The sequence below is a fragment of the Pristis pectinata genome, chromosome 19 (assembly GCF_009764475.1).
Source record: "Pristis pectinata isolate sPriPec2 chromosome 19, sPriPec2.1.pri, whole genome shotgun sequence".
In the NCBI taxonomy this organism is placed as follows: Eukaryota; Metazoa; Chordata; class Chondrichthyes; order Rhinopristiformes; family Pristidae; genus Pristis; species Pristis pectinata.
Window position 1 is genome coordinate 310,186 of NC_067423.1, and position 24,786 is coordinate 334,971.

Below are 24,786 nucleotides of genomic sequence, written 5' to 3' on the forward strand. Positions count from 1 at the left end.
GTGGTAGTGTCAGCAATAATACATGGCAGGCAAGGTAGTGTAGCTGTTAGTGTAACTATTACAGTGCCAGCGACCTGGGTTCAATTCCAGCCACCGTCTGTAAGGAGTTTGTACATTCTCCTCATGTCTGCGTGGGTTTCCTCCAGGTGCTCCGGTTTCCTTCCACATTCCAAAGACATACAGGTTAGGAAGTTGTGTATATGGTATGTTAGCGCCGGAAGCATGGCAACACTTGTGGACTGCCCCCAGAACACTCCACACAAAGATGTGAAAGCCATAGAAAGGATGCAGAAGAGATTTACAAGGATGCTGCCTGGATTGGGGAGCATGCATTATGAAAACAGGTTGAGTGAACTTGGCCTTTTCTCCTTGGAGCAATGGAGGATGAGAGGTGACCTGATAGAGGTGAATAAGATGATAAGAGGCATCGATCGTGTGGATAGTCAGAGGCTTTTTCCCAGGGCTGAAATGGTTGCCACAAGAGGACACAGGTTTAAGGTGCTGGGGAGTAGGTATAGAAGAGATGTCAGGGGTAAGTTTTTTACTCAGAGAGCGGTGAGTGCGTGGAATGGGCTGCCGGCAACAGTGGTGGAGGCGGATACGATAGGGTTGTTTAAGAGACTTTTGGATAGGTACATGGAGCTTAGAATATTAGCCCTCTATTTGCTATGGGTAAGCCTAGTAATTTCTAAGGTAAGGATATGTTCAGCACAACGCTGTGGGCCAAAGGGCCTGTATTGTGCTGTAGGTTTCCTAAGCTTCTATGTTTCTATGATGCATTTCGCTGTGTGTTTTGATGTACATGTGACTAATAAAGATATCTTATCTTATCATTTCTAATTCATTGGGTCCAGGGGATTTATTGCCTTTTGGTTCTCTTAGCTTCCCCAGTACAGTTTTCACGAAAGGTAGTTAACCTGGGTTCATCGTTTATTCTAGACTTTAAACCTCTACATTTTCTCAGAGGTTTTCTTCTGTGAAGACAAATACAAAATACTTATTTTATTTCTTTACCATTTCCTTTCTCCCCAACATAATTACTCCTGTCCAAGTCTTCAAGGGGCTCAATTTACTGTTTGTTTTACTTATCTGTAGAAGCTCTTACAAGTACACCAGTCTAACTCGCATTTTTGTTCTCAATGCTCTTTCATCTTCTGTTCCTCTATCCTCTTTTGCTGAATTATGCAGTTTTCTCTTTCCTTGGCATACCACTTTTTATTAGCAACATTTTATACATCCTTTGAGCTAATACTACCTTTAACTTCCCTTTATAACTATAACTGGACCACTTTCCCTGGGTGTAGGAGCATAAGAGCATAAGAAATGAAAACAAGAGAAGGCTACCTGGCCCTTAAATCTGCTCAACCTTTTGTTAAGATCATGGCTGATCTACTTCACCACCATTTTCCTGCGCTATCATCATATCACTTGAATGCCTCAATGTCCACAAATCTACTGATTTCTGTTGGGGGAAGCATCCTCCCACATCCATCCTGTCAAGCCCTTTAAACATTGTGTAAGTTGTGATGAGATCTCCTTTCATTCTTCCAAACTGTAACGAACCCAGTCTCAGCTCACTCAATCTCTTCTTTTATGGCAAACCTGCCATCTCTGAAACCAATAACGTAAATCTTTGTTGCACTACCATAATGGCAAGTACATTCTTTCTCAGGCAAGGAGACCAAAACAGTACACAATGGTCCAGATATGGACTCATCGAGGCTTAATACAACTTCTTTAAGACTTCCTTATTCCAATTATCAAACCCCCTTATAAAAAGGCTAATACACCATTTGCTCTGCTAATCACTTGCAGCACCTGTGTGTTGGCCTTCAGAACGTGTACAAGCTCACCCAGGTCCCTCTGAATATCAACATTATCTAATCTCTCAACATTTAATAAATTATCTGCTTCTTTATTTTGTTCACCAATGTGGATAATTTTATTTTTCCACATTATATTCTATTTGAAATATTCTCACCCACTCTTTCAGCTTGTCCTTATCCCTTTGAAGCCTCTTTACATCCTCTTCCATACCCACAATCCCACTAGCCTTTTCTGGTTTACTGTCTACCTTTTAATGTAGCTCCACAATCTACAATAGCTATCTCATGCCTCATGCCATTGTTCGTTTCATTCCGATTTCATTACGGACTCAGTGAAAGTCCCTTTAAGATAGAGAGTGTGTGTGTATGTGTGTGTGGGGCGTGCTTACGTCAATAGAAGATAAAGGAAGTAATGACGTTGTTGAAGAAGTAAGAAGAAGAAGGAGAGAGAGAGAAGGGAGAGAGACACCAGCCTGCTTGTTTTCTCTATCGATGGATGAGAAACAATAACTGTGTTTGCCACTGAAATCCATGTATGGAAGTTGGAAGTAATCCGGTGGAGTTCACTTTGTTGCTGACCTGTAGAAAGAAACAGGTATTTGTATGTGGACGACCACGGTTCGGATGCTTTTCGGGGTGAGGAAGTCACTACCGAGTAAACACTGAAGTGTCGTTTGGGTTCCATCGTGGAACATTTGGATTTCGTATGTACTCTCTCTATGTTTTTCTACATCTACATCTTATCTTCAGACAACGGTGGTTGTTGAAGAAGCCCTTGCTCATGTTTCACCTTATGGCTTGCGGAACTGAACTTTAAGAACCATTCCGGAACTGGAAGTTTTGGACTTTGTCACACACACACACGAAGAGTTTAGTTTTGGGGTTAACGTTCGAGGTTTAACATTTTTGAATTCTAACATACTAACATTTTTACTTTTATTTTACGTATTATCATAAGTAGTGATTAATAAAATAGTTTTTAACACTGAATCATGCTCAGTGTGTTTCTTTTGTTGCTGGTTTGTGACAAAATTGGGGGCTCGTCCGGGATCCAATCCAAAGATTAACGAGTGTCATCTGGGATCGTTCCCCAGATTGACGAGATTTGTTCGGGATTCAATCCAAAGATTTTTGAGGGAGGTCTGATAAATTCTTTTTAATTGGCTTGTGTGTGTGGAAACCAGCAGCAATGGATATTAAGGCATTTTTGGAGTCACCAACCCAAAAGGGATTGGAGGTGGCGAAAAAGGATGATTTGATAAAGATTGCTACAAGGCTAAACCTTACAGAAGTAAAGCAGTCTATGAGAAAGGCAGATATTCAGAGATTGATAGCTGGCCATTATGTGGAAAAGAAGGTGTTTGAGAAGGAAGTGTTAAAACAGTTTCCTGGCAGTGAAATAGCAATTTCTGAAATAGCAATTTCTGAAATAGCAAATTCAGCTGGCAAAGGTAGAAGCTGAACGAGAACAAACCCAGTTAAAGATAGAAGCTGAACGAGAACAAAAGAGATTAGAGGCCGAACGAGAGCAAACCCAGTTAAAGATAGAGGCCGAACAAAAGCTAACTCAGATGAAGATAGAGGCTGATCTAGCAATGAAGCAGATGGAGCTGGATAACGAGGAGAAAAAGAGGCAGCATGAGTTACAAATGAAGCGTAGGAGTTCGGAATCTGATTCTGATGATGATTTTTCAGCCAGCAGGGAGGTTCGATTAGTCCCTCAGTTTGAAGAAGATCAGGTTGATCAGTATTTCCAACATTTTGAAAAGGTTGCTGTGAGTTCAAACTGGCCAAGGAAAGGATGGGCTCTTATGGTACAGAGTGTGATTAAAGGTAAAGCTCAAAAAGCTTATTCTGCTTTGTCTGTTGAGGATGCAGCTGATTATACCAAGGTAAAACAAGCTATATTGAAGGCCTATGAATTGGTCCCTGAGGCTTATAGACAAAAATTCAGAGACTTGAGGAAATCTGCAGATCAGACTTATATGGAATTTGCCAATGGAAAGAGAATATGTTTTGAACGATGGTGCCTGGCTAAAAATGTAGATGGGGATTACGATAAATTGACAGAATTGATACTAGTGGAAGACTTTAAAAGATGTGTTCCAGCTGAATTAACAACATATTTAAATGAAAAGGCAGTGGAAACTTTACAAGAAACTGCTAGGTTGGCAGATGATTATGCTTTAACCCATAAATCCAAATGGGGACAACCTAAAACCTTTCAAAAGAGTTACGAAGACAATCCAGGTAAACCAGAGATTAAATTGGGAGGTAATCAAAAAGGAAAGGATGAAAAGAAGCCAGGGCTGGAGAAACCTGTTGAGCGTACTTGTTATTACTGTAGGAAACCTGGTCACGTGATATCTAATTGTGCCCTTTTGAAGAAAAAGAAGGAAGCTGGGCCCAATGCTTGCTTTCAGGCAATTAAAAATCAAAAAGGTTTAGGAGATGCTGTTAAAGATCAGTCCTTGCAAGAGGGAAAAGCGGAAAAGTTGGAGGAGGTGAGAAAGGAATTCCGTTCGTATGTATCAGAGGGTTTTGTTTCACTGAATGATGAGTCACCCCAGGTGCCAGTGAAAATTCTTAGAGATACTGGGGCTAGTCAATCTCTCTTGCTGGACAGTGTTTTAAATTTTGGTGAAGAAAGTGACACTGGTGAGGTAAATCTAGTGCGAGGCATTACAGGTGACACCATGTCTGTCCCTTTACACAGGGTGATTTTAAAGTCAAAGTTCGTAGAAGGACCAGTCGAGATAGGGATAAGACCTAGGTTGCCAGTGGAAGGAGTTTCTTTGTTATTGGGAAATGACCTTGCAGATGGAGAAATTGTTCCTGTGGTACGGTTAACGACCAAACCAAGGATTGATGAGTCTGAGGATGATTCAGATGTTTACCCATCATGTGCGGTGACTCGAGCTAGAGCTAAAGAATTAGCCAAGACAGACAGTCCGGTGCAGTCTGATGTGGTTCCTTGTGACAGTCCTAAACAGGAAGAAAATTATGATGCCTTATCTGAGACTTTTCTGTCTTCACTGGAGGATCAACATCCTTATAGTGAGCCTGAATTTAAAGATTTGTCTTTGTCAAGGAAGGATTTTATGGTGGAACAGACAAAGGACCCTGAGTTGACAGAATTGAAAGAAAAAGCACTCTCATGTGAGGAGATTGAAAAAGTACCAACTGGATACTATGTCAAAAATGGAGTGTTAATGAGGAAATGGAGACCTCCTCATGTTCCTGTTACTGAGGAATGGGAAGTTATTCATCAGGTTGTTGTTCCAAAAGTTTATAGGGATGAGATTTTAAACCTGGCCCATAGTATGCCTTTGGGTGGTCATTTTGGTGTGAATAAAACTGTAGGGAAGATCTTGAAACAATTCTATTGGCCTGGTTTGAGAAAAGATGTGGTGATGTTTTGTCGAACCTGCCACACATGTCAGATGGTAGGTAAACCAAATCAAAAACCCCCTGTGGCTCCTTTGAAGCCAATTCCTGCTTTTGGTGAACCCTTTTCGAAGGTGATTGTGGACTGTGTTGGTCCATTACCAAAGTCTAAGACTGGAAATCAGTATTTGTTAACCATCATGTGTGCCACTTCTAGATTTCCAGAGGCAATACCCCTTAGAAATATTAAGGCCAAGACGGTGTCAAAGGCTCTTGTAAAATTTTTTACCTTGTTTGGTTTGCCAAAAGAAATCCAATCTGATCAAGGTAGTAATTTTATGTCAAAAATTTTTCAACAAATAGTCTATGAGCTGGGAGCAAAGCAGATTGTATCATCTGCATATCACCCAGAATCTCAAGGAGCTCTGGAGAGATTTCATTCTACTCTCAAAAATATGCTGAAGACTTATTGCTTTGAAAACACCAAGGATTGGGACGAAGGTATCCATTTACTTTTGTTTGCCGTTAGAGAATCGATCCAGGAGTCAATAGGATTTAGTCCGTTTGAGCTTGTGTTTGGACATAGGGTGAGAGGACCTTTGGAGTTGTTGAGAGAGCAATGGGTTAATGAGGAAGTTCACTTGAGTCTGTTGGACTATGTCCAAAAATTTAAAACTCGGTTGGAGAGAGTCTGCCAGCTAGCGAGAGAGAATCTGAAAACAAGCCAGATAAGAATGAAGACATATTTTGATAGACGTGCTCGGCCTAGGACATTTGCAGTGGGGCAAAAGGTGTTGGTATTTTTCCCTAGCCAAAATAATCCCTTGCAATCTCGTTTTTCTGGACCCTATGTTATTGAATCTCGAGTGACTGATCTAACATATATAATCAAAACACCAGATAGACGCAAGAAAACACAACTCTGTCATGTAAACATGCTAAAACCTTATTATGAGAAGGATTCAGTTGTGGCCTTGGTGGATGGTGAAAAGGTTGTTTCTAGAATGCCTGATGTTGATGTTGAGGAAGGCCAATTTAGACCAAATATTGTTCCATCAAAACTAAAAAACCAAAATATCCTGGAGAACCTTGAAACGAAGTTGGACCATTTACAAGTTTCACAAAAACAACAGATGAGAGAATTAATTTTAAAATTTAAAAATCTGTTCCCAGATGTTCCAAACAGAACATCGATAATTACCCATGATGTTGATATTGGGGATGCAAAACCAATCAAACAACACCCATATCGAATGAATGTGGAAAAAAGTAAACTTGTTGATCAGGAAATAAAATACATGTTGGAAAATGATATTATTAGACATTCTACTTCAAATTGGAGTTCGCCCTGTGTTATTGTACCTAAACCTGATGGAACTGTCAGATTTTGCACAGATTACAGGAAAGTGAATGCTGTAACAAAGTCAGATGCTTACCCTATTCCTAGGGTGGATGATTGCATAGACAGAGTGGGAAAGGCAAAATTTCTTACAAAGATTGACCTATTAAAAGGGTACTGGTGTGTTCCATTAACAGAAAGAGGAAGGGAAATTTCAGCCTTTGTAACCCCTTCTGGATTGTATGAATACAATGTTTTGCCATTTGGAATGAAAAATGCTCCGGCAACATTTCAAAGAATGATTAATTCAGTGATTCATGGGTTAAAACATACAGATGCCTACATTGACGACTTAGTGACTGGGAATGATACTTGGGAGGATCACATCTCTGCGTTAGAAAGGTTGTTTGAAAGACTTTCCAAGGCTAACCTTACAGTTAACTTGGCTAAAAGTGAATTTGGCCATGCCACTGTGACGTATCTTGGTTATGTTGTAGGTCAAGGCAAGCAAGCTCCTGTTCAGGCAAAAGTTCAAGCAATATCTGAGTTCCCTATTCCCACAGGTACGAGGACTGTTAGAAGATTTTTGGGAATGGTTGGATATTATCGAAAATTTTGTAAAAGTTTTGCTGATATTGCTCTTCCCCTAACTAATCTTCAGAAGAAGGGAGTAAGTTTGTTTGGACAGATTCTTGTCAAGAAGCATTTGAGAAGCTGAAAGCCATTTTATGCTACCATCCTGTGCTCAGAACACCTGACTTTGAAAAGCCATTTTCATTAGCAGTAGATGCCAGTGATGAAGCTGCAGGAGCTGTGTTGTTGCAGAAGGATGAGCTTGATGATATTGACCATCCTGTAGCTTACTTTTCAAAGAACTTTAATGAGCATCAAAAGAATTATTCCACCATAGAGAAAGAATTACTGTCGCTTGTTTTAGCCTTGCAACATTTCAGTGTGTATGTTTGCACCGCTCAGAAACCATTGACTGTGTATACAGATCATAACCCATTGGTGTTTCTAAGCCGAGTCAAAAACAAGAACAGAAGGCTGTTAAACTGGAGTTTAATTTTGCAAGAGTTTGATCTCATGATAACTCACATTAAAGGCAAAGATAATGTGATTGCTGATTGTCTTTCCCGATGTTAAATGGGAAACATGTATCTGTACTAATCTGATAGTCTGTAGTTGTGTAGCATGATAATTATTAACATTACTAACTATGCGCGGTTAAAATTTTCTTGGGAAAATTTTTTTTTTAGGTGGGAGGTGTTACGGACTCAGTGAAAGTCCCTTTAAGATAGAGAGTGTGTGTGTATGTGTGTGTGGGGCGTGCTTACGTCAATAGAAGATAAAGGACGTAATGACGTTGTTGAAGTAAGAAGAAGAAGGAGAGAGAGAGAAGGGAGAGAGACACCAGCCTGCTTGTTTTCTCTATCGATGGATGAGAAACAATAACTGTGTTTGCCACTGAAATCCATGTATGGAAGTTGGAAGTAATCCGGTGGAGTTCACTTTGTTGCTGACCTGTAGAAGGAAACAGGTATTTGTATGTGGACGACCACGGTTCGGATGCTTTTCGGGGTGAGGAAGTCACTACCGAGTAAACACTGAAGTGTCGTTTGGGTTCCATCGTGGAACATTTGGATTTCGTATGTACTCTCTCTATGTTTTTCTACATCTACATCTTATCTTCAGACAACGGTGGTTGTTGAAGAAGCCCTTGCTCATGTTTCACCTTATGGCTTGCGGAACTGAACTTTAAGAACCATTCCGGAACTGGAAGTTTTGGACTTTGTCACACACACACACGAAGAGTTTAGTTTTGGGGTTAACGTTCGAGGTTTAACATTTTTGAATTCTAACATACTAACATTTTTACTTTTATTTTACGTATTATCATAAGTAGTGATTAATAAAATAGTTTTTAACACTGAATCATGCTCAGTGTGTTTCTTTTGTTGCTGGTTTGTGACAAAGAGCTTTGGTATTAGATTGAACTCAATACCTTTCCATTTTATATAAAGTTCTTTTGATTAGCATTGTTTCCTCAAGACTCTTTAACTACCAGATCATCAAGGAGTAGTTTCTCATTGCACAACAATAGATTTATAACATTCTGTTCCTCATGGACTCCTCAATATATTGATCTTGAAAACCCTGTACATTCCATGCATTCAACCTCCACACCTTGAAATCACATCTCTGTAATGGTTTTTATTCTGCACCCATTGATTTATCTTTTACCTGTGCTGTATGCCTTCAGATAAAGATCATTTAACTTTGTCCTTTTAGCATTTTCCTGCTCTGATCCTACATGGATAGCACAGACATTGTGGCCCAAAGGGCCTGTTGCTGTACTGTACTGCTTTATGTTCTATGTTAACAATGAAAAAATGGTGGAGTTGTGGAGAGTGAAGAAGGTTGTGCAGGGATTCGGTGGGACACCGATGGTGGCAGATGGAATTTGATCCAGACACGTTTGAGGTAATGAATTTTGTTATGTCAAACAACAGCAAATACTGGTCAGTAAGTTCATGGATAACACCAAAATTGGTGGTGCAGTGGACAGAAGAAAATTATCTAAGATTACAAAAGGGTGTAGATCAGCTAGGATTTGTCATGTAAGTTATGAATAATTTATGTTAGTTTAAGTTTATGTAATTTATGTTTATCATGCTGTAAGCTACTGAGCTGATGCTGCAAAGAGCTAATTTTCATGGCATTTATACGCTAGGTATGTATGTCCATGACAATAAACTTGAACTTGAAGTGGGCCAAGGAATGGCAGATAGAATTTAAGATAAGGTATCTTTATTAGTCACATGTACATCAAAACACACAGTGAAATGCACCTTTTGTGTAGAGTGTTCTGGGAGCAGCCGCAAGTGTCGCCACAACTTCCTAACCTGTACGTCTTTGGAATATGGGAGGAAACCGGAACACCTGGAGGAAACCCACGTAGTCATGGGGAGAATGTACAAACTCCTTACAGACAGTGGCTGGAATTGAACCCAGGTCACTGGCATTGTAATAGCGTTACACTAACCGCTACACTATTGTGCCTACCTGGAATTTAGCTCAGATAAGTGTGATGTGTTGCATTTTGGGAAGGTAAACCAGGGCAGGACTTACACAATAAATGGTAGGGCCCTGGATAGTGTTGCAGAACAGAGGAGCCTTGGGGTACAGGTACATAGTTCCCTGAAGGTGATGACACAGGTGGACAAGGTGGTGAAGAAGGTGTTTGGCATGATTGCCTTCATCAGTCAGGGCATTGAATACACGAGTTGGGACGTCATGTTGCAACTGTGCAAGTCATTGGCTTGGCCACACTTTTTGTGTGGCCAAGCCAATGGGTATTGTGTGCAGTTCTGGTCATCTAGCCACAGGAAGAATGTCACTAAGCTGGAAAGGGTGTAGGAAAACTCACAAGGAGGGCTTGAGTTAGAAGGAGAGGCTGGATAGGCTGGGATTTTTTTCCCTGGAGTGTAGGAGGCTGAGGGATGTCCTTAAAGAGGTTTATAAAATCATGAGAGGCATAGATAAGGTGGATGGTCATCATCTTTTTCCCCTGGACAGGCGAGTCTAAAACTGGAGGGAACAGATTTAAGGTGAAAGGGGGAAGATTTAAAATGGACCCAAGGGGCAACTTTTTCCACACAGAAGATGGTGGGTATATGGAACTTTTATGTTTGGATATGGTCACATCTCATGTTTCTAAACTACAAGGAATACAGATTCAAACTGTCTCGCACCTCAACACTCTCATCCAGGAATTGGCCTGGTACATTTCCTTTGGACTACCTTCAATGCCACTCTATCTGTTTTCATATCATCAGCAATCTTGGAAACCTTACATTTTATTCCCTCCTCCACTTTATTAATGTAAATAGTAAACAATTGAGGGTCAAGAACAGATCCCTGGGGTACTCCACTAGTTATATTGCTCCAGCCTGGAAGAGACCCACTTATTCTAACTCTTTGTTTTCTTTGTAACAGCCAGTTTTCAATCCATGCCAACACACTTCCTCCAATACCTTGGCCTCTTAGTTTATGCACCAGCCTCTTATATGGCACCTTGTCAAATGCCTTTGGAAATCTAAATACACCTCATCTGCAGGTTCCCCTCTATCAACTCTTCCCGTCACATCCTCAAAATTTCAAGCAAATTTGTCAAGCGTAATTTACCTTTGATAAAGGTTTAATTAGAAATTATTTGAAATGTTTAGTTATTTCATCTTTGATTATTGACCAGCATCTTGCCAACAATAGATGTTAAACTGGAGCAACACACAGATGCTATAGAGGAATTTGACAGGTCAGGCAGCATCTGTGGAGGGAAATGGACAGTCAATGCTTCACGTTGAAAACCTTCATGTGGACTGAAAGATAGAGGGGAGATAGCCAGTACAAAGAGGTGGAGGTTAGGGGTGGAGCAAGAGCTGGCAAGTGATACGTGGATCCAGGTGAGGAGGGGTGATAGACTGATGGAGGAGGGGGGAGTGGGAATAACAACAGAGTCTGGGAGGTGATGGGTGGAGGTGACAGAGGGTGACAGATAGTGGAATCTGATAGCAGAGGAAGGTGGAGCCTGGAACCAAATCAGGGAGGTGGGGAGGGCAGGTGGGAGCAGTGAGGAGAGGACCCAGTTGGAGGAAAATGTCCATTTTGTGTCTCCATAGAAGTTATACTAACCCGCCTTTAGTTTCCTGCCTTCTGAACAAGGACTACATTGGCTGTTTCGTGGCCTCCTGAAATTTTGCGAGTTTTGAAAAAGTTCAGCCAATGGGTCCACTATCTCCACAACCACTTTCTTTAAACCCCTTGGGTGCAGGGCATCGGATCCCAGCAATCTGTCTGCTTCTCACCCTGTGAGTTTCTATAGTATTTGATCCCTTCTGATTGGGATTGTTACAAGTTCCTCCCTGTTATCTGAAATTTGTCCATTTGCAGTTGAAAACGGATGTTTACATTTGTCCTACCTGCCTTTGTTCGGTCCTTCAGGTCCAAATGCTGGAGCTTCTCTGAATCGGAAAGCATGTTGAGGTCCCTAGAGGAAAATATTATGTCTTATTATTATATAAAATTATTGATCACTTTAAATGAGCATGCTGCAGTTTAATCACAAATATAACGTGATCGGTGCTGGATGGAATAAGAATATGTCACAGACATCTCCTGTTGGTGATGCCTCAACCAACTAGCAGTAGAGTTAAAACAGAAATGGATGAATTGTTGAAAGTGAAATCTTTCTTACTTGAATGTTTGAACCACTAATAAAATGCTCCAGAATATATCTAATTAATTCAAAATCAACTTAGCTATGTATCAACAAAAGGCAATGTACATTTTTTCATCAGGGTAGGAGGAATGGTATGGGGAGGGGTGTCCAGCACTAGGATGGATGGAGGGTGCCGACCATCAGGGTACAAGAGAGAAGAAAGAGGAATAAGAGCTAGAATGAGGGGACTGAGGGAGAATGAAGGACTACAGGCCGGTGAGCCTAGTATCAGTGGTGGGAAAGTTACTGAAGGGGATTCTGTGAGACAGGATCTATCTGCATTTGAAAAGACAAGGACTGAGAGTTAGGACGACCTTGTACATGGGAAATTGTGTCTCATGTATTTAATTGAGTTTTTTGAGATGTGACCAAGAGGACTAAAGAGAGCAGGATCGTAGGCGTGGTCTACGTGGACTTTAAAAAGGTCCTGCATGGTAGGCAGGTCAGTAAGGTTAGATCACATGGGATACAGGGTGAGCTGGCCAATTGGCTTGGTGGAAGGAGACAGAGTGTGGTAGTGAGGGTTCTTGTCCAAGTTTCAAATATTGTGACCAGTGGTGGGCTGTGGGGATTGGTACCAAGTCCCCTATTGTTTGTTATCTATATTAATGATTTGGAGTCCTCCTGACAAAAGCCTGGGAAGACAGTCTTGTCGTACCCACACCTTGTTTCATTAGAGAGACAAGTGCAAGACCTGATGCCAACACCCCAATCCAGCAATGGTACCTTTTAGATTATCTAATTGTTTGAGCAAGAGACCACAAGACTTTTTGCACAACTGTGCCCTGACAGATACCAATGACTGTCAGACTGACCACCCACTAATCTGCTCTGTTACCTCCATCAGCATGGCCTGAAAACAATAAGCAAAATGGAGCAGCCAGAAAATCAACGCTGAAAATCCCAAGGACCCTCAGATAAGTCTCCTCAGACAGCTCCTCAAAAACTACCTAACAACCCCTAACCAACAGGTGTCCTTTGGACTGTGTGCACACTTTTCTAGACTGAAGTTCACCATAACAAACACCAAAAGACACCTGGGCAGGTCCCATGAATATGACCAGGAGACACACAAGTTGGTTAACTGGAAGCAGAAAATGTTCTTTGATTGAAATCTCTGCCATACTTGAAGGTAAAAGAAACAGTTTTACAGGCGCTTGAATTCTCAGCCAGGATTTGCCCTTGTCTTGACTTTCATTGGTTGCACGCCTGGGGAAATTTTCTGGTCCAACCTACTGACAAGAAATCGAAAAGGCCAAATGACAACTGAAAATCACCAAGACCAGACAGCAGATGGGATCGGTGCTGACAAACTTCACTCACAAATTAAACTCCTCCTATTCCATATCCAGGACTTTAGAGACATTACAATTGGGCCCATCTTCAAGAAAGAAGACAAATCTCATTGCAGTAATTACAGAAGGATATCCCTGCTGTCTGTGTAAGAATCCTCTGCAGATGCCTCCTCCCTGTGGATGAAGGTTTGCTGCCTGAATCACTGAGTGGATTCTATCCATGTGAAGATGCATTGGACTTTCACTGTGTCAATTCCAAGGGAAATAAAGTGAGTGGTATCAACCATTGTATGTGGCATTTTTGACCTCATAAAAGCCTTTGACCATCAAGTGGGAAGGAATGTGGAGTTTTCATCTCAAATGTGGCCTGCCCTCAGAAATTCATCTCCATCTTACATTCACTACATGATGGCAAGCTGCAATTTTAAGCAACACATTACAACAGATCTTTATTTAGCACTGGTTGGTGTTCAGCACGGCTGCATTATTGCCTTGACACATTTTTCAATCTTTCTTGCTGGAATAATGCACTTTTACCGGAGTTGAGTTAAACAAAAGGACAAATGGGAAATTGTTCAAAGTATATGGTCTTGAAACATGGTCAATTCAACCTCACTACCAAGATGATGGGTGACCAGGCATACTTTCAGATGCCAAACTCTAAATCATCATCAGCTTGTTGACTGATATTGGAAAAGGGCTTCACTTGATAACTGCACACAAAAAATTCCTCTACCAAACTGCACAAAACCATTCCTAACAATAGAGCTTTATGACAAGACCCTGTCAAACATGAACTGCTCTCCCTACCTTACAGCTTCCTCTCAACAACAATGACTGATGATGAAATTCACCACTGTCTTCAGTGCACCAGAGCAGGCTTTGGCTGACTGAGAGAAAAAGTGAAGGCCAAATTTGGCACAAAGCTCAAAGTGTACTGGGTCGTGATTCCTACCCATGGATACAGACTGCCTACAGTGGGCACCTCAAAGCACTGGAGAAATAACGCCAACTCTGTCTGTGCAAACTCCTTCAATTCCATTGGAGGATAAGTGAACCATAATCAGGATTCCCTCCCAGGCCAACATTCTGGGCATCAAGGCCCTAGTTACGCTCCACTGGGTAGTCCGCATTGTTCTTGTGCCTGACACCAAATACGTGCACACTATGGTGAGCTCTGTCACAGCACAATATTACCAGCTGGACAAAGGAAACCATCCAAGAATTTTCTTAAAGCTTCCATGAAAAATTGTAGCAACCCTATCAACTTGTGGGAATCTCTGGTAAAGACCATTTAAAATGAAGAAGAAATATTCAAGATGGCAGAGTCCATTTGTTTAAATCATGCAGAAATGCAGTGGAAGTGCACCACCTCCCAAAGCCAAAATCCCTCTGCCTTATCAAACACCTCTGTCCCTCTAGGGGCAGAGTCTTCAAGTTACACATTTGCTTCATATGTCATTCTGTACACAGAGAACTGAAGTGGAATTAAATCATCTTCAATCTCGGGGGACTGCCTAAGAAGACAAATTATTAAGCACCACAGATTAGGGCCCTCCTTGATGTTATGGTTGATTTTATCAGCCCAAATTGGGGATTGCTAACCTACATTGTGTGGTTATAGGAGCTGAAGAGGAAGGGTAAGGCAAACTGCAAACATAACAAGAACATAAGATTATGAGAAAGTAAAAAAAAGGTCATTCAGCCCCTCATATTCTGTCATTCATTAAGATCATGGCTGATCTGTGACCACAGTGTCAATTCCTAGACTAACTCTATATCTGCTGAATATCTAAAATCTATTAGTCAATGAACAATAATATTTTATAAGGAATCTTGCTGACAATTAGCAGCCCTCTTCAGTCCAGAAGACAAAGAAGGAATTCTTTGACATGGAAGTTATTGGAAAATATTCTGAAGGACGGGATTAATCAATAAATGCATGGATCGATCACAGCTTTAATGGGGGAGATTTTGTCTGACCAATTTGATTTTTTGAAGAGGTAACAAAATAAATTGATGAGGACAGTGCAGTTGATGTAGTGTACTTCAGTGGACTTCAGTAAGGCCTCTGACAAGGTCCCATATGGGACACTGGTCCAAAAGGACAGACCATAGCTCATGGGATCCAAGCAAAGCTGCCAAAGTAGTTCCAAGATTGAATTAGTAGTAGGGTGGTGGTGGGGAGCTTATATCATAGTCACAGACAGAAACAAATTGTCTGATTACACTCAACCTACATTAATTCCATGTTTTGTTCTCCTCACATTTTCATCAACTTCACACAGATTCTACCACTCATCTACACACCCAGGGGAAATTTACTGTGGCCAATTAACCTATCAACCCCCATCTAAGATAGACAGCACCAAGGTCAGGACACAGAGAAAGGAGAAAGAACAAAGGGAAGGTCAGAAGGGAGATTGGAGGGCTGTGACTAGTGGTGTCCCACAAGGATCGGTTCTGGGACCTCTACATTTTGTGATATTTATTAATGACTTGGATGAGGGGGTGGAAGGGTGGGTTAGCAAGTTTGCAGATGACACAAAGATTGGTGGTGTTGTGGATAGTGTGGAGGGCTGTCGAAGCTTACAGAGGGATATTGATAGGATGCAGAGCTGGGCTGACAAGTGGCAGATGGAGTTCAATCCGGAGAAGTGTGAGGTGGTACACTTTGGAAGGACAAACTCTAAGGCGGAGTACAAGGTAAATGGCAGGATTCTGGGCAGTGTCAAGGAGCAGGGGGATCTGGGGGTTCATATCCACAGATCACTGAAAGTCGCCTCACAGGTAAATAGGTTAGTTAAGAGAGCTTATGGGATGTTAGCTTTCATAAGTCGTGGGATCGAGTTCAAGAGCCGTGAAGTAATGATACGGCTTTACAAAACTCTGGTTAGACCACACTTAGAGTACTGTGTCCAGTTCTGGTCGCCTTATTATAGAAGGATGTGGAGGCATTGGAGAGGGTGCAGAGGAGATTTACCAGGATGCTGCCTGGATTAGAGAGTATGGATTATGAGGAGAGACTAAAGGAGCTACGGCTTTACTCTTTGGAGAGAAGGAGAATGAGGGGAGACATAATAGAGGCATACAAGATATTAAGAGGAATAGATAGAGTGGACAGCCAGCGCCTCTTTCCCAGGGCACCAATGCTCGAAACAAGAGGACATGGCTTTAAGGAAATGGGTGGGAAGTTCAAGGGAGATGTCAGAGGGAGGTTTTTCACCCAGAGAGTGGTTGGTGCATGGAATGCGCTGCCTGGGGTAGTGGTGGAGGCTGATACGTTGGTCAAGTTCAAGAGTTTGTTAGATAAGCATATGGAGGAACTTAAGAGGGATATGTGGGAGGAAGGGGTTAGATAGTCTTAGGTATGGTCTGAAGGGCGGCACAACATGGTGGGCCGAAGGACCTGTATTGTGCTGTATTGTTCTATGGTTCCATGGAGGTGCACTACACGAGGGAGAATATGATAATGAAGTGATTTTGTGTTGTAAAGAAAAAGAAGGTAATACTGGAAAGGCAAACACTTCATTTTCTGGAAATCCCAAGATCCTCAGAATCTTGTTTCAATACGATCATCTTTATTATTAAAAATCAATGCATACAATCCCAACTTTCTCAATTCTTCCTCATAAGACAACTTACTTCCAGGAATCAGCTGAGTAACCTCTCTGATCTGCCTCCACTGTAAGCTTATCCCTCCGTAAATAAGGAGAAAACTGGTACTCGAGGTATCATTTCGTGAAATCCTGTACAGTTTTAGCAAGACTTCCTTTCTGCCAAACTCCACCTTATTTGTTATAAAGATCACATTTCATTCGATTTCTTTTCATTTGTTTCACGTGCACACTAACTATCTGCATTAAAGTGTGAGAATACAAACAAAGCAATGGGAAAAGGTGTTAAAAGCAAGTGTTTTACATTTGCTTTGTATTCTTTTTCTAAAACTGCTCCATTAACTAATCAACCATATAACCGCTACAACTTATCCTTGCCCAACCCTGACCTCACCACACAGGGATTTTCTCTTTGCTCTATCCATCAGCTTCTCTGCAACTTAAAATTGACTTCTTTACTCAGAGACACAGGAAACTGCAGATGCTGGTATATGGAGCAACACACAAAATGCTGGAGGAACTCAGTGGGTGAGGCAGCATCTATGAAGGGAAATTGGCAGTCGACATTTTGGGTCAAGACCCTTCCTCTGGACTGAAAGGTAGAGGGGAGAAACCCAGTATAAAAGGTGGAGGGAAGGGGTGTGGCAAAAGCTGGCAGGTGATAGGTGGATCCAGGTGAAGAGGGTGATAGGCCGATAGAAACATAGAAATTTAGAAAAACTACAGCACAATTCAGCAGAAATTACTGGGCTTACCCGTAGCCCTCTATTTTTCTCAGCTCCATGTACCTATCCAACAGTCTCTTAAAAGACCCTATCGTATCCGCCTCCACCACTATTGCCGGCAGCCCATTCCACACACTCACCAGTCTCTGAGTAAAAAACTTACCCCTGACATCTCCTCTATACCTACTCCCCAGCATCTTAAACCTATGTCCTCTTCTGGCCACCATTTCAGCCCTGGGGAAAAGCCTCTGACTATCTACCCTATCAATACATCTCATTATCTTATACACCTCTATCAGGTCCCCCCTCATCCTCTGTCACTCCAAGGAGAAAAGGCCGAGTTCCCTCAACCTACTTCCATAAGGCATGCTCCGCATTCCAGGCAGCATCCTTGTAAATCTCCTCTGTACCCTCTCTATGGCTTCCACATCCTTCCTGTAGTGAGGCGACCAGAACCCAGCATAGTACTCCAAGTGGGGTCTGACCAGGGATGTATATAGCTGCAACAATACCTCACGGCTCCTAAATTCAATTCCCCGATTGATGAAGGACAATACACCATATGCCTTCTTAACCACAGAGTCAACCTGTGCAGCCGCTTTGAGCGTCCTATGGACTCGGACCCTAAAATCCCTCTGATCCTCCACACTGCCAAGAGTCCTACCAGTAATACTATATTCTGCCATCATATTTGACCTACCAAAGTGAACCACCTCACACTTCTGAGTTGAACTGCATCTGCCACTTCTCAGCCCAACTTTGCATCCTATCTATGTCCCTCTGTAACCTCTGACAGCCCTCCAAACTATCCACAACACCTCCAAGCTTCGTGTCATCTGCAGGGGGAGAGTGGGAATGGCGACAATGGGCTGAAGATGGTAGAATCTGATAGGAGAGGCAGGTGAAGCATGGAATAAAGGGACGGAAGTGGGGAGGGCAGATGGGAACAGTGGGGAGGGGACCCTCTGGGTGGTGTGTTTGGGTGACAGGCAGATGGAGAGGGTGGAGGGGGGAAGAGACATAGTGATGGGGCCAGGTAGATCAGGAGGAGAGAGAAAAGGGGCAGAGTGGGAGCAGTGCTCATGCTGCTAGGTTGTGGATGACCCAGGTGGAACATGAGGTGCTGTTCCTCTAGTTTGTGTTTAGCCTCATCTTTGAAGTAGAGGAGGCTGAGAAAAACATGTCGGTGTGGGAACAGGGAGGAGAATTATAATAGCTCGCAACTGGGAGCTCCAGAGAGCCAAGGCAGACAGTGTGCAGGTGGTCAGTGAAGCAGCTGCCCAGTCAGCGTCTGGTCTCGGCGATGCAGGGGAGGCCCCAACCGGAGCACCGGATACAATAAATAACATTTTCTCTCTTTGTTCTGATGAAGTGTCTTCAACCTGAAACACTAACTCTGCTTCTCTCTCCACAGATCCTGCCTGACATGCTGAGTATTTCTAGCATTTTATGTTTTTTTTTCAGATCTCCAGCATATGCAGTTTAATGATTTTTAATTCATTTGATAATTTCAGATAACCATTCAATCCAGGGTCCGAGTTCATTTGTCTGGCATTTAGTTTTTCTTTCTCTCTCGCCTTCTGATAATTTCAGATTTGATTCACTTCCTTCCAATTACATCTTCACTGAACATATCTCCTGTTATTTACTTGCCTTTATCTTCCTCTTTCAGCCGGTACCTTATGGTGCTAGATGGCATAGGAAAAGTCTTAAATTAATTCTTTTTATCTGGATTTAACAAGGAGAAAGACATTGCAGCTGAAGATTTCAGACGGAACAGTAAATTTCTAAAGTGTGTTAAGATTAAAAAGGAGAAAGTATTAGATGCTTTAGTGGACACCAGGGCCTGATGAGATGTATTCCAGGTTGTTATGGGAGCAGATTGCAGGGTTCTGACTGAGATATTTAAATTTACCCTGGCCACAGGTGAGGTGTCAAATGATCGGAAGACAATAGATAGTTCCATTATTCAAGAAGGGCACAAGGGTAAGCCAAGTAATTATAGACCAGTTTGTCAAATGTCAGTTGTTGGGAAGTTATTGGAACAAAAAGCCTGAGGGACTGGATTAATCTACACTTGCAAGAAGGGAACGGATCAGGATACACAGCATGGGTTTGTCAGAGGAAGATCCTATCTGACTAATTTAATAGTTTTTTTGAAAAAAAAATCTAAAACACTGGTTAGGCAACAGCTGGAATATAGTGTGTAGTTCTGCTTGTAGCGTAACAACACTATAGAAAGGACATGATTGCACAGGAGAGAGTGCAGGGGATAGTGTCGAGGAGAACCAGGATTTTGCTTGGGATGGAGCGTTTCAGCTATGAGGAGAGACTGGATAGGCTGGGTTTATTTTTCTTGGAGCAGAAGAAGTTGATGGGGACCTGACAGAGGCAAACTAAATTATGGAAGGCATAGATAGGGAACATAGCAAGAAAATCTTCTCCATGGCAAATATGTCCAAGATCACAGGGCATTGTCTTAAAGTGAGGGGTAAGAAGCTTAATGGTGATTTGAAGAAGAATTTTTTCACCCAGAGGATGATTTCAAGCCGAACCCACTGCCTGAAAAGTTGGTGGAAGCAGGGATACTCACAACATTTAAGAAGCATCTGGACGAGCACTTGAAGCACCAAGGCTTAGTATACTATGGATCAGGTACTTGTGAATAGGATTAGTATGGACAGGTACTTGATGGTTGGTATGGACTCAGGCCATGGGGCATGTTTCTGTGCGGTATGACTCCATGACCATGATCATTTGCATCTTTCAGGCTCTCCAGATGTCCACCCTGTCACTACATTGTTTGCTCTGCCCACTTCAACTTTCTCTATCTTTTAACTGTCCCCATCTGAAGAACAATCATCAACCTGAAACATTAACTCTTTCTCACTCCACATATGTTGCTTGATCTGCTGATTATTTCCAGCATTTGCAACAGTTTGCTTTTTGTCCATCCAGAAGGTCTTCTTTGGTACACATTTCTTTCAGGTTAAGTCAGAATAACAGGAAAAAATTCTCAATTACAGTCATTTACATTGAGGTCTTGGTTGAATTGGTCAATTGTTGGTTTATTTCATAAAGGATTCTGTTTTGTACAAACTTCATCATGAAGATTTAGGCCTGAGACAAAATAAACTAGTTTGAGGAGAATGTGCTCAGTGAATGATAGCACTGTAACTTGTTCTTGTTGAAGGAACAGCTGAACTTAAAAGCCATTTCATGTGTTGTGATATTCCTCTGTTTTCTGGTACAAATGAACACATACAATAGGGTGATTTACAAAGGTTTCACCATAACATGATGTAAAATAAAAGTCATGGAGTTTGAATGGTAACAGAAAGGTGGGGAAAAACTCACAGTCTTACACATATTTCAGCTTCCCGAACTGGGACACCAATGACGCATTGCACTTCCTCATAGGTTTTACCAGTCAAAGGAATTCCATTCCACTCAAGAACTTGCATTCCTACCAAACAAAGCACACAGAATGAGACTGTCAAAGAGCCCGTAAGTACAGACCTGGCTGGCTGTGGATATCACTCAATTCTTTTAACTCTAAAGGAATTAGCTTAACTTCAATTAGCTTTCCATTCAGTGAATATGTATCCCAATCTCTGATCTTAAATATTTTAACAAATGGCTCAGATAAACGTGTTGCTATTATATTTCTGTTTACTGAAACTAATATGCTCAGCTGAAATGGAAATGAATGCTGTTGAAAACTATGAACTATTGCATTATATAAATAGCAAAAGCAAAAGTTTGAAAATTGTCAGTCATTAATATTTTAAACACTTAAATGGTTTTAAAACTATTTCACAGCAAACATAGGGAAAGTCTTTTTAAAACACATCAAACATGCATTTTAATAGCAATTACTATTTTTAATAGTAATTTTACTCATGAAATCAAGCACATCTCAGCAAATGGTTAAAGACAAGAAAAAGAGAAAACAGTAAAGTGAAAAAAAACAGATGTTCCAACTTACACTTACAGTAATGTTAGCGAGTCAATATAAAGGGTCGGTAATTATGGCCAAAAACTTTGAGTGCTGCACAAAATAAATGGCAAAATAAAAAGGACAATAAGCATGCATTTTCAAAGAAGACTATCTTTTCTCCACTGGTATCTTGCCCTTTCTTTATTTCCCAAATACAAGAGCCTACTGGCATTGCATGTGAGATAGCTTCATATCACAAACTTTAAAAAACAAGACCATTTGTGAATACCTTGCAAACTGAGGACAATGACATCTGTACAGGGGCCTTCCTGTCATCAACTGCAAGCATCTTTCCATTTCTCTTTTGTAATAGTCGAATCCACACAACATTTTCTACTAGTTTCATAACACTGATATTTCGAGAACTCCTACTCGTCAGGCACGTTATGGCTGAATGCATTCCATTTACTCCATTGACAGGACAGAGGCGACACTGATAAGGCCAGCATTTACTGCCCCTCCCAAATTTCCCCAAAGAATTTAGTAATGAGCTGTCTTCTTAATATCTTGCTACGATATCTCAAGAGGGCAGTAAAGAATAATCCACAATGAAGTGGGTCTGGAATCACAGGCCTAAGTTTGTACAATAATCCATCATTGAAAGTAGATTTTGTTTAAAAAAAAGGCAATAGATTACCCCATGGATTTGAACTCACGACTGATGGTCGAGGCTTCTGGATTATGAGCACTAGTCAGGGATGGAAATGGAATCGTCTCCTGCATGAGTGCAGTTCCAACTACAGTCAAGAAGCTCGGCACCATCCAGGACAAAACAACCTGATCGAATGGCAAATAACTCACTACCCCGAGTAGTCACCTCTACCAAGACTGACACATTATGGCTGAATGCATTCCATTTACAAAATTCTCTGTAGTGACTTGCCAATGTTTCCTCAACAGCAAAAACAAATTTGTGGAGGAGCTCAGCGGGCCGAGGGGGATGTTTCGGGTCAAAACTCTGCATCAGGACAGTTTCTGCAACAGGTACCTTCCAAACACATGATCTGGACTGAAAAGTGCAGCAGGAACATCAGAACACAAGTCTCTGCAGCTCACCTCCACGGATATGTTTCATTGTTGTCACTGAACCTAAATCCTGAACTCCTTACCTAATAGCACTTTGGAACTGCAGCAATTCAAGGTGGAGGACTGGCAATAAATGCTGGCCTTACCCGTCCTGTCCGCACTACACCAAAGAACAAAGGAAAACATCTATATTTACAAGTCAAACTGAGAAGTTGTTTTACAGTGTTGATTTGCCTTCAAGTTGACATTACTCATCATGAGGAAACTTCTTACACCCACAGCAATTGTTGTAATTTCTGTTCCTTGGCTGTGGAAGGGCAAACACAGCTTTCATTAGCTTCTGAATCAGAACATCTGAAGCATTCGACTCGTTTCCCTCCAGCACCTATGACTTGAAAGATTGTTATTGAACACCATTTAACTTTAGTCTCTGGTTGTTGACACATTGGCTCAGCTGCTGTGGTTTCTGCCTGGATAGATCCTAAAACTGTGGACTACGATGACAAAAGTACCTTGAAGTTACAGCATTGAAGATTTACTTTCATGTGTGAGACACAAAATATTATTTTAACCTTGTTACCAAACATAAAGCTGGATATAGTATACTGTTATACTGGATATAGCATTCATGTCTTTCTTGCATGGTAAATAGTTGCAAAATATTCATTTAGGACTTTGCCCATCTCCAATGCCTCCACACAGAGATAACCTTGCTGATACTTAAGGGGTCCTGTTCCCTCCCTAGTTACTCTTTTCTATAACCGTAGAATCTCTTTGGATTCTCCTTTACCTTATTTGCCAAAGTCATCTCGTGTCCCCCTTCTTGTCCTCCTGATTTCCCTCTGAAGTGTAATCCTCCATCCCTTATACTCCTCAAGGGATTCACGATCCCAGCTGCCTTTAGCTGACATATTCCTCCTTTTTGGTATTGGTATTGGTATTGGTTTATTATTGTCACTTGTACAGAGGTACAGTGAAAAGCTTGTCTTACAAACTGATCGTACAGGTCAATTCATTACACAGTGCAGTTACACTGAGTTAGTACAGAGTGCATTGATGTAGTACAGGTAAAAACAGTAACAGTACAGAGTAAAGTGTCACAGCTACAGAGAAAGTGCAGTACAATAAGGTGCAAGGTCACAACAAGGTAGATCGTGAGGTCATAGTCCATCTCATTGTATAAGAGAACTGTTCAATAGTCTTATCACTGTGGGGTAGAAGCTGTCCTTAAGTCTGGTGGTACGTGCCCTCAGGTTCCTGTATCTTCTACCCGATGGAAAAGGAGAGAAGAGAGAATGTCTCAGGTGGGTGGGGTCTTTGATTATGCTGGCTGCTACACCAAGACAACGAGAGGTAAAGAAAGAGTCCAAGGAGGGGAGACCGGTGTCCGTGATGCGCTGGGCTGTGTCCACAACTCTCTGCAGCTTCTTGCGGTCTTGGGCAGAGCAGTTGCCATACCAAGCCGTGATACATCCTGATAGGATGCTTTCTATGGTGCATCGGTAAAAGTTGGTGAGAGTCAAAGGGGACAAACCAAATTTCTTTAGCCTCCTGAGGAAGTAGAGGTGCTGGTGAGCTTTCTTGGCCGTGGCTTCCACGTGGTTTGTCCAGGATAGGCTGTTGGTGCTGTTCACTCCCAGGAACTTGAAGCTGTCAACCCTCTCGACCTCAGCACCATTGATGTAGACAGGTGCATGTATACCGCCCTCTTTCCTGAAGTCAATGACCAGCTCTTTAGTTTTGTTGACATTGAGGGAAAGGTTGTTGTCATGACACCATTCCACTAAGCTCTCTATCTCCTTTCTGTACTCTGACTCATCGCTGTTTGAGATACGGCCTACAACGGTGGTATCATTTGCAAACTTGTAGATGGAGTTAGAGCAGAATCTGGCCACACAGTCATGAGTGCATAGGGAGCAGAATAGAGGGCTGAGGACGCAACCTTGTGGGGCACCAGTGCTGAGAATAATCACGCCAGAGGTACTGCTGCCTATCCTCACTGATTGCGGTTTGTTAGAAAGTCAAGGATCCAGTCACAGAGGGAGGTGTTGAGTCCTAGGTCTCGGAGTTTGGTGACAAGCTTGCTTGGAATTATTTTATTGAAGGCAGAGCTGTAGTCAATAAACAATAGTCTAACATATGTGTCTTTACTGTCCAGATGCTCCAGAGCTGAGTGTAGGGCCAGGGAGATGGCATCCGCTGTAGACCTGTTTCGCTGATAGGCGAATTGCAATGGGTCCAGGTTGTCTGGTAGGCTGGAGTTGATGTGTGCCATGACCAACCTCTCAAA

At 41.8% G+C, this 24,786-nt stretch overlaps 1 protein-coding gene across 14 annotated transcripts in view; it reads right to left on the reverse strand.

Annotated features, from left to right (window-relative positions):
* Positions 1-24,786, reverse strand: part of pcloa (piccolo presynaptic cytomatrix protein a) — a 528,901-nt gene that overhangs the window by 236,020 nt on the left and 268,095 nt on the right. For 7 of the 14 annotated variants that reach the window (XR_007957842.1, XM_052034279.1, XM_052034276.1 and 4 more), the window contains 2 exons: positions 20,828-20,936; positions 11,535-11,602 (listed from right to left, as the gene is read on the reverse strand). Coding sequence is in view for 11 of the 14 variants with exons in the window: in XM_052034279.1 (XP_051890239.1) it covers positions 11,535-11,602; positions 20,828-20,936 (177 nt within the window). In the remaining 3 variants the exon portion in view is untranslated. The remainder of the gene's footprint in view (positions 1-11,534; positions 11,603-20,827; positions 20,937-24,786) is intronic. The other 7 variants (XR_007957841.1, XM_052034281.1, XR_007957844.1 and 4 more) reach the window with 5 other exon arrangements.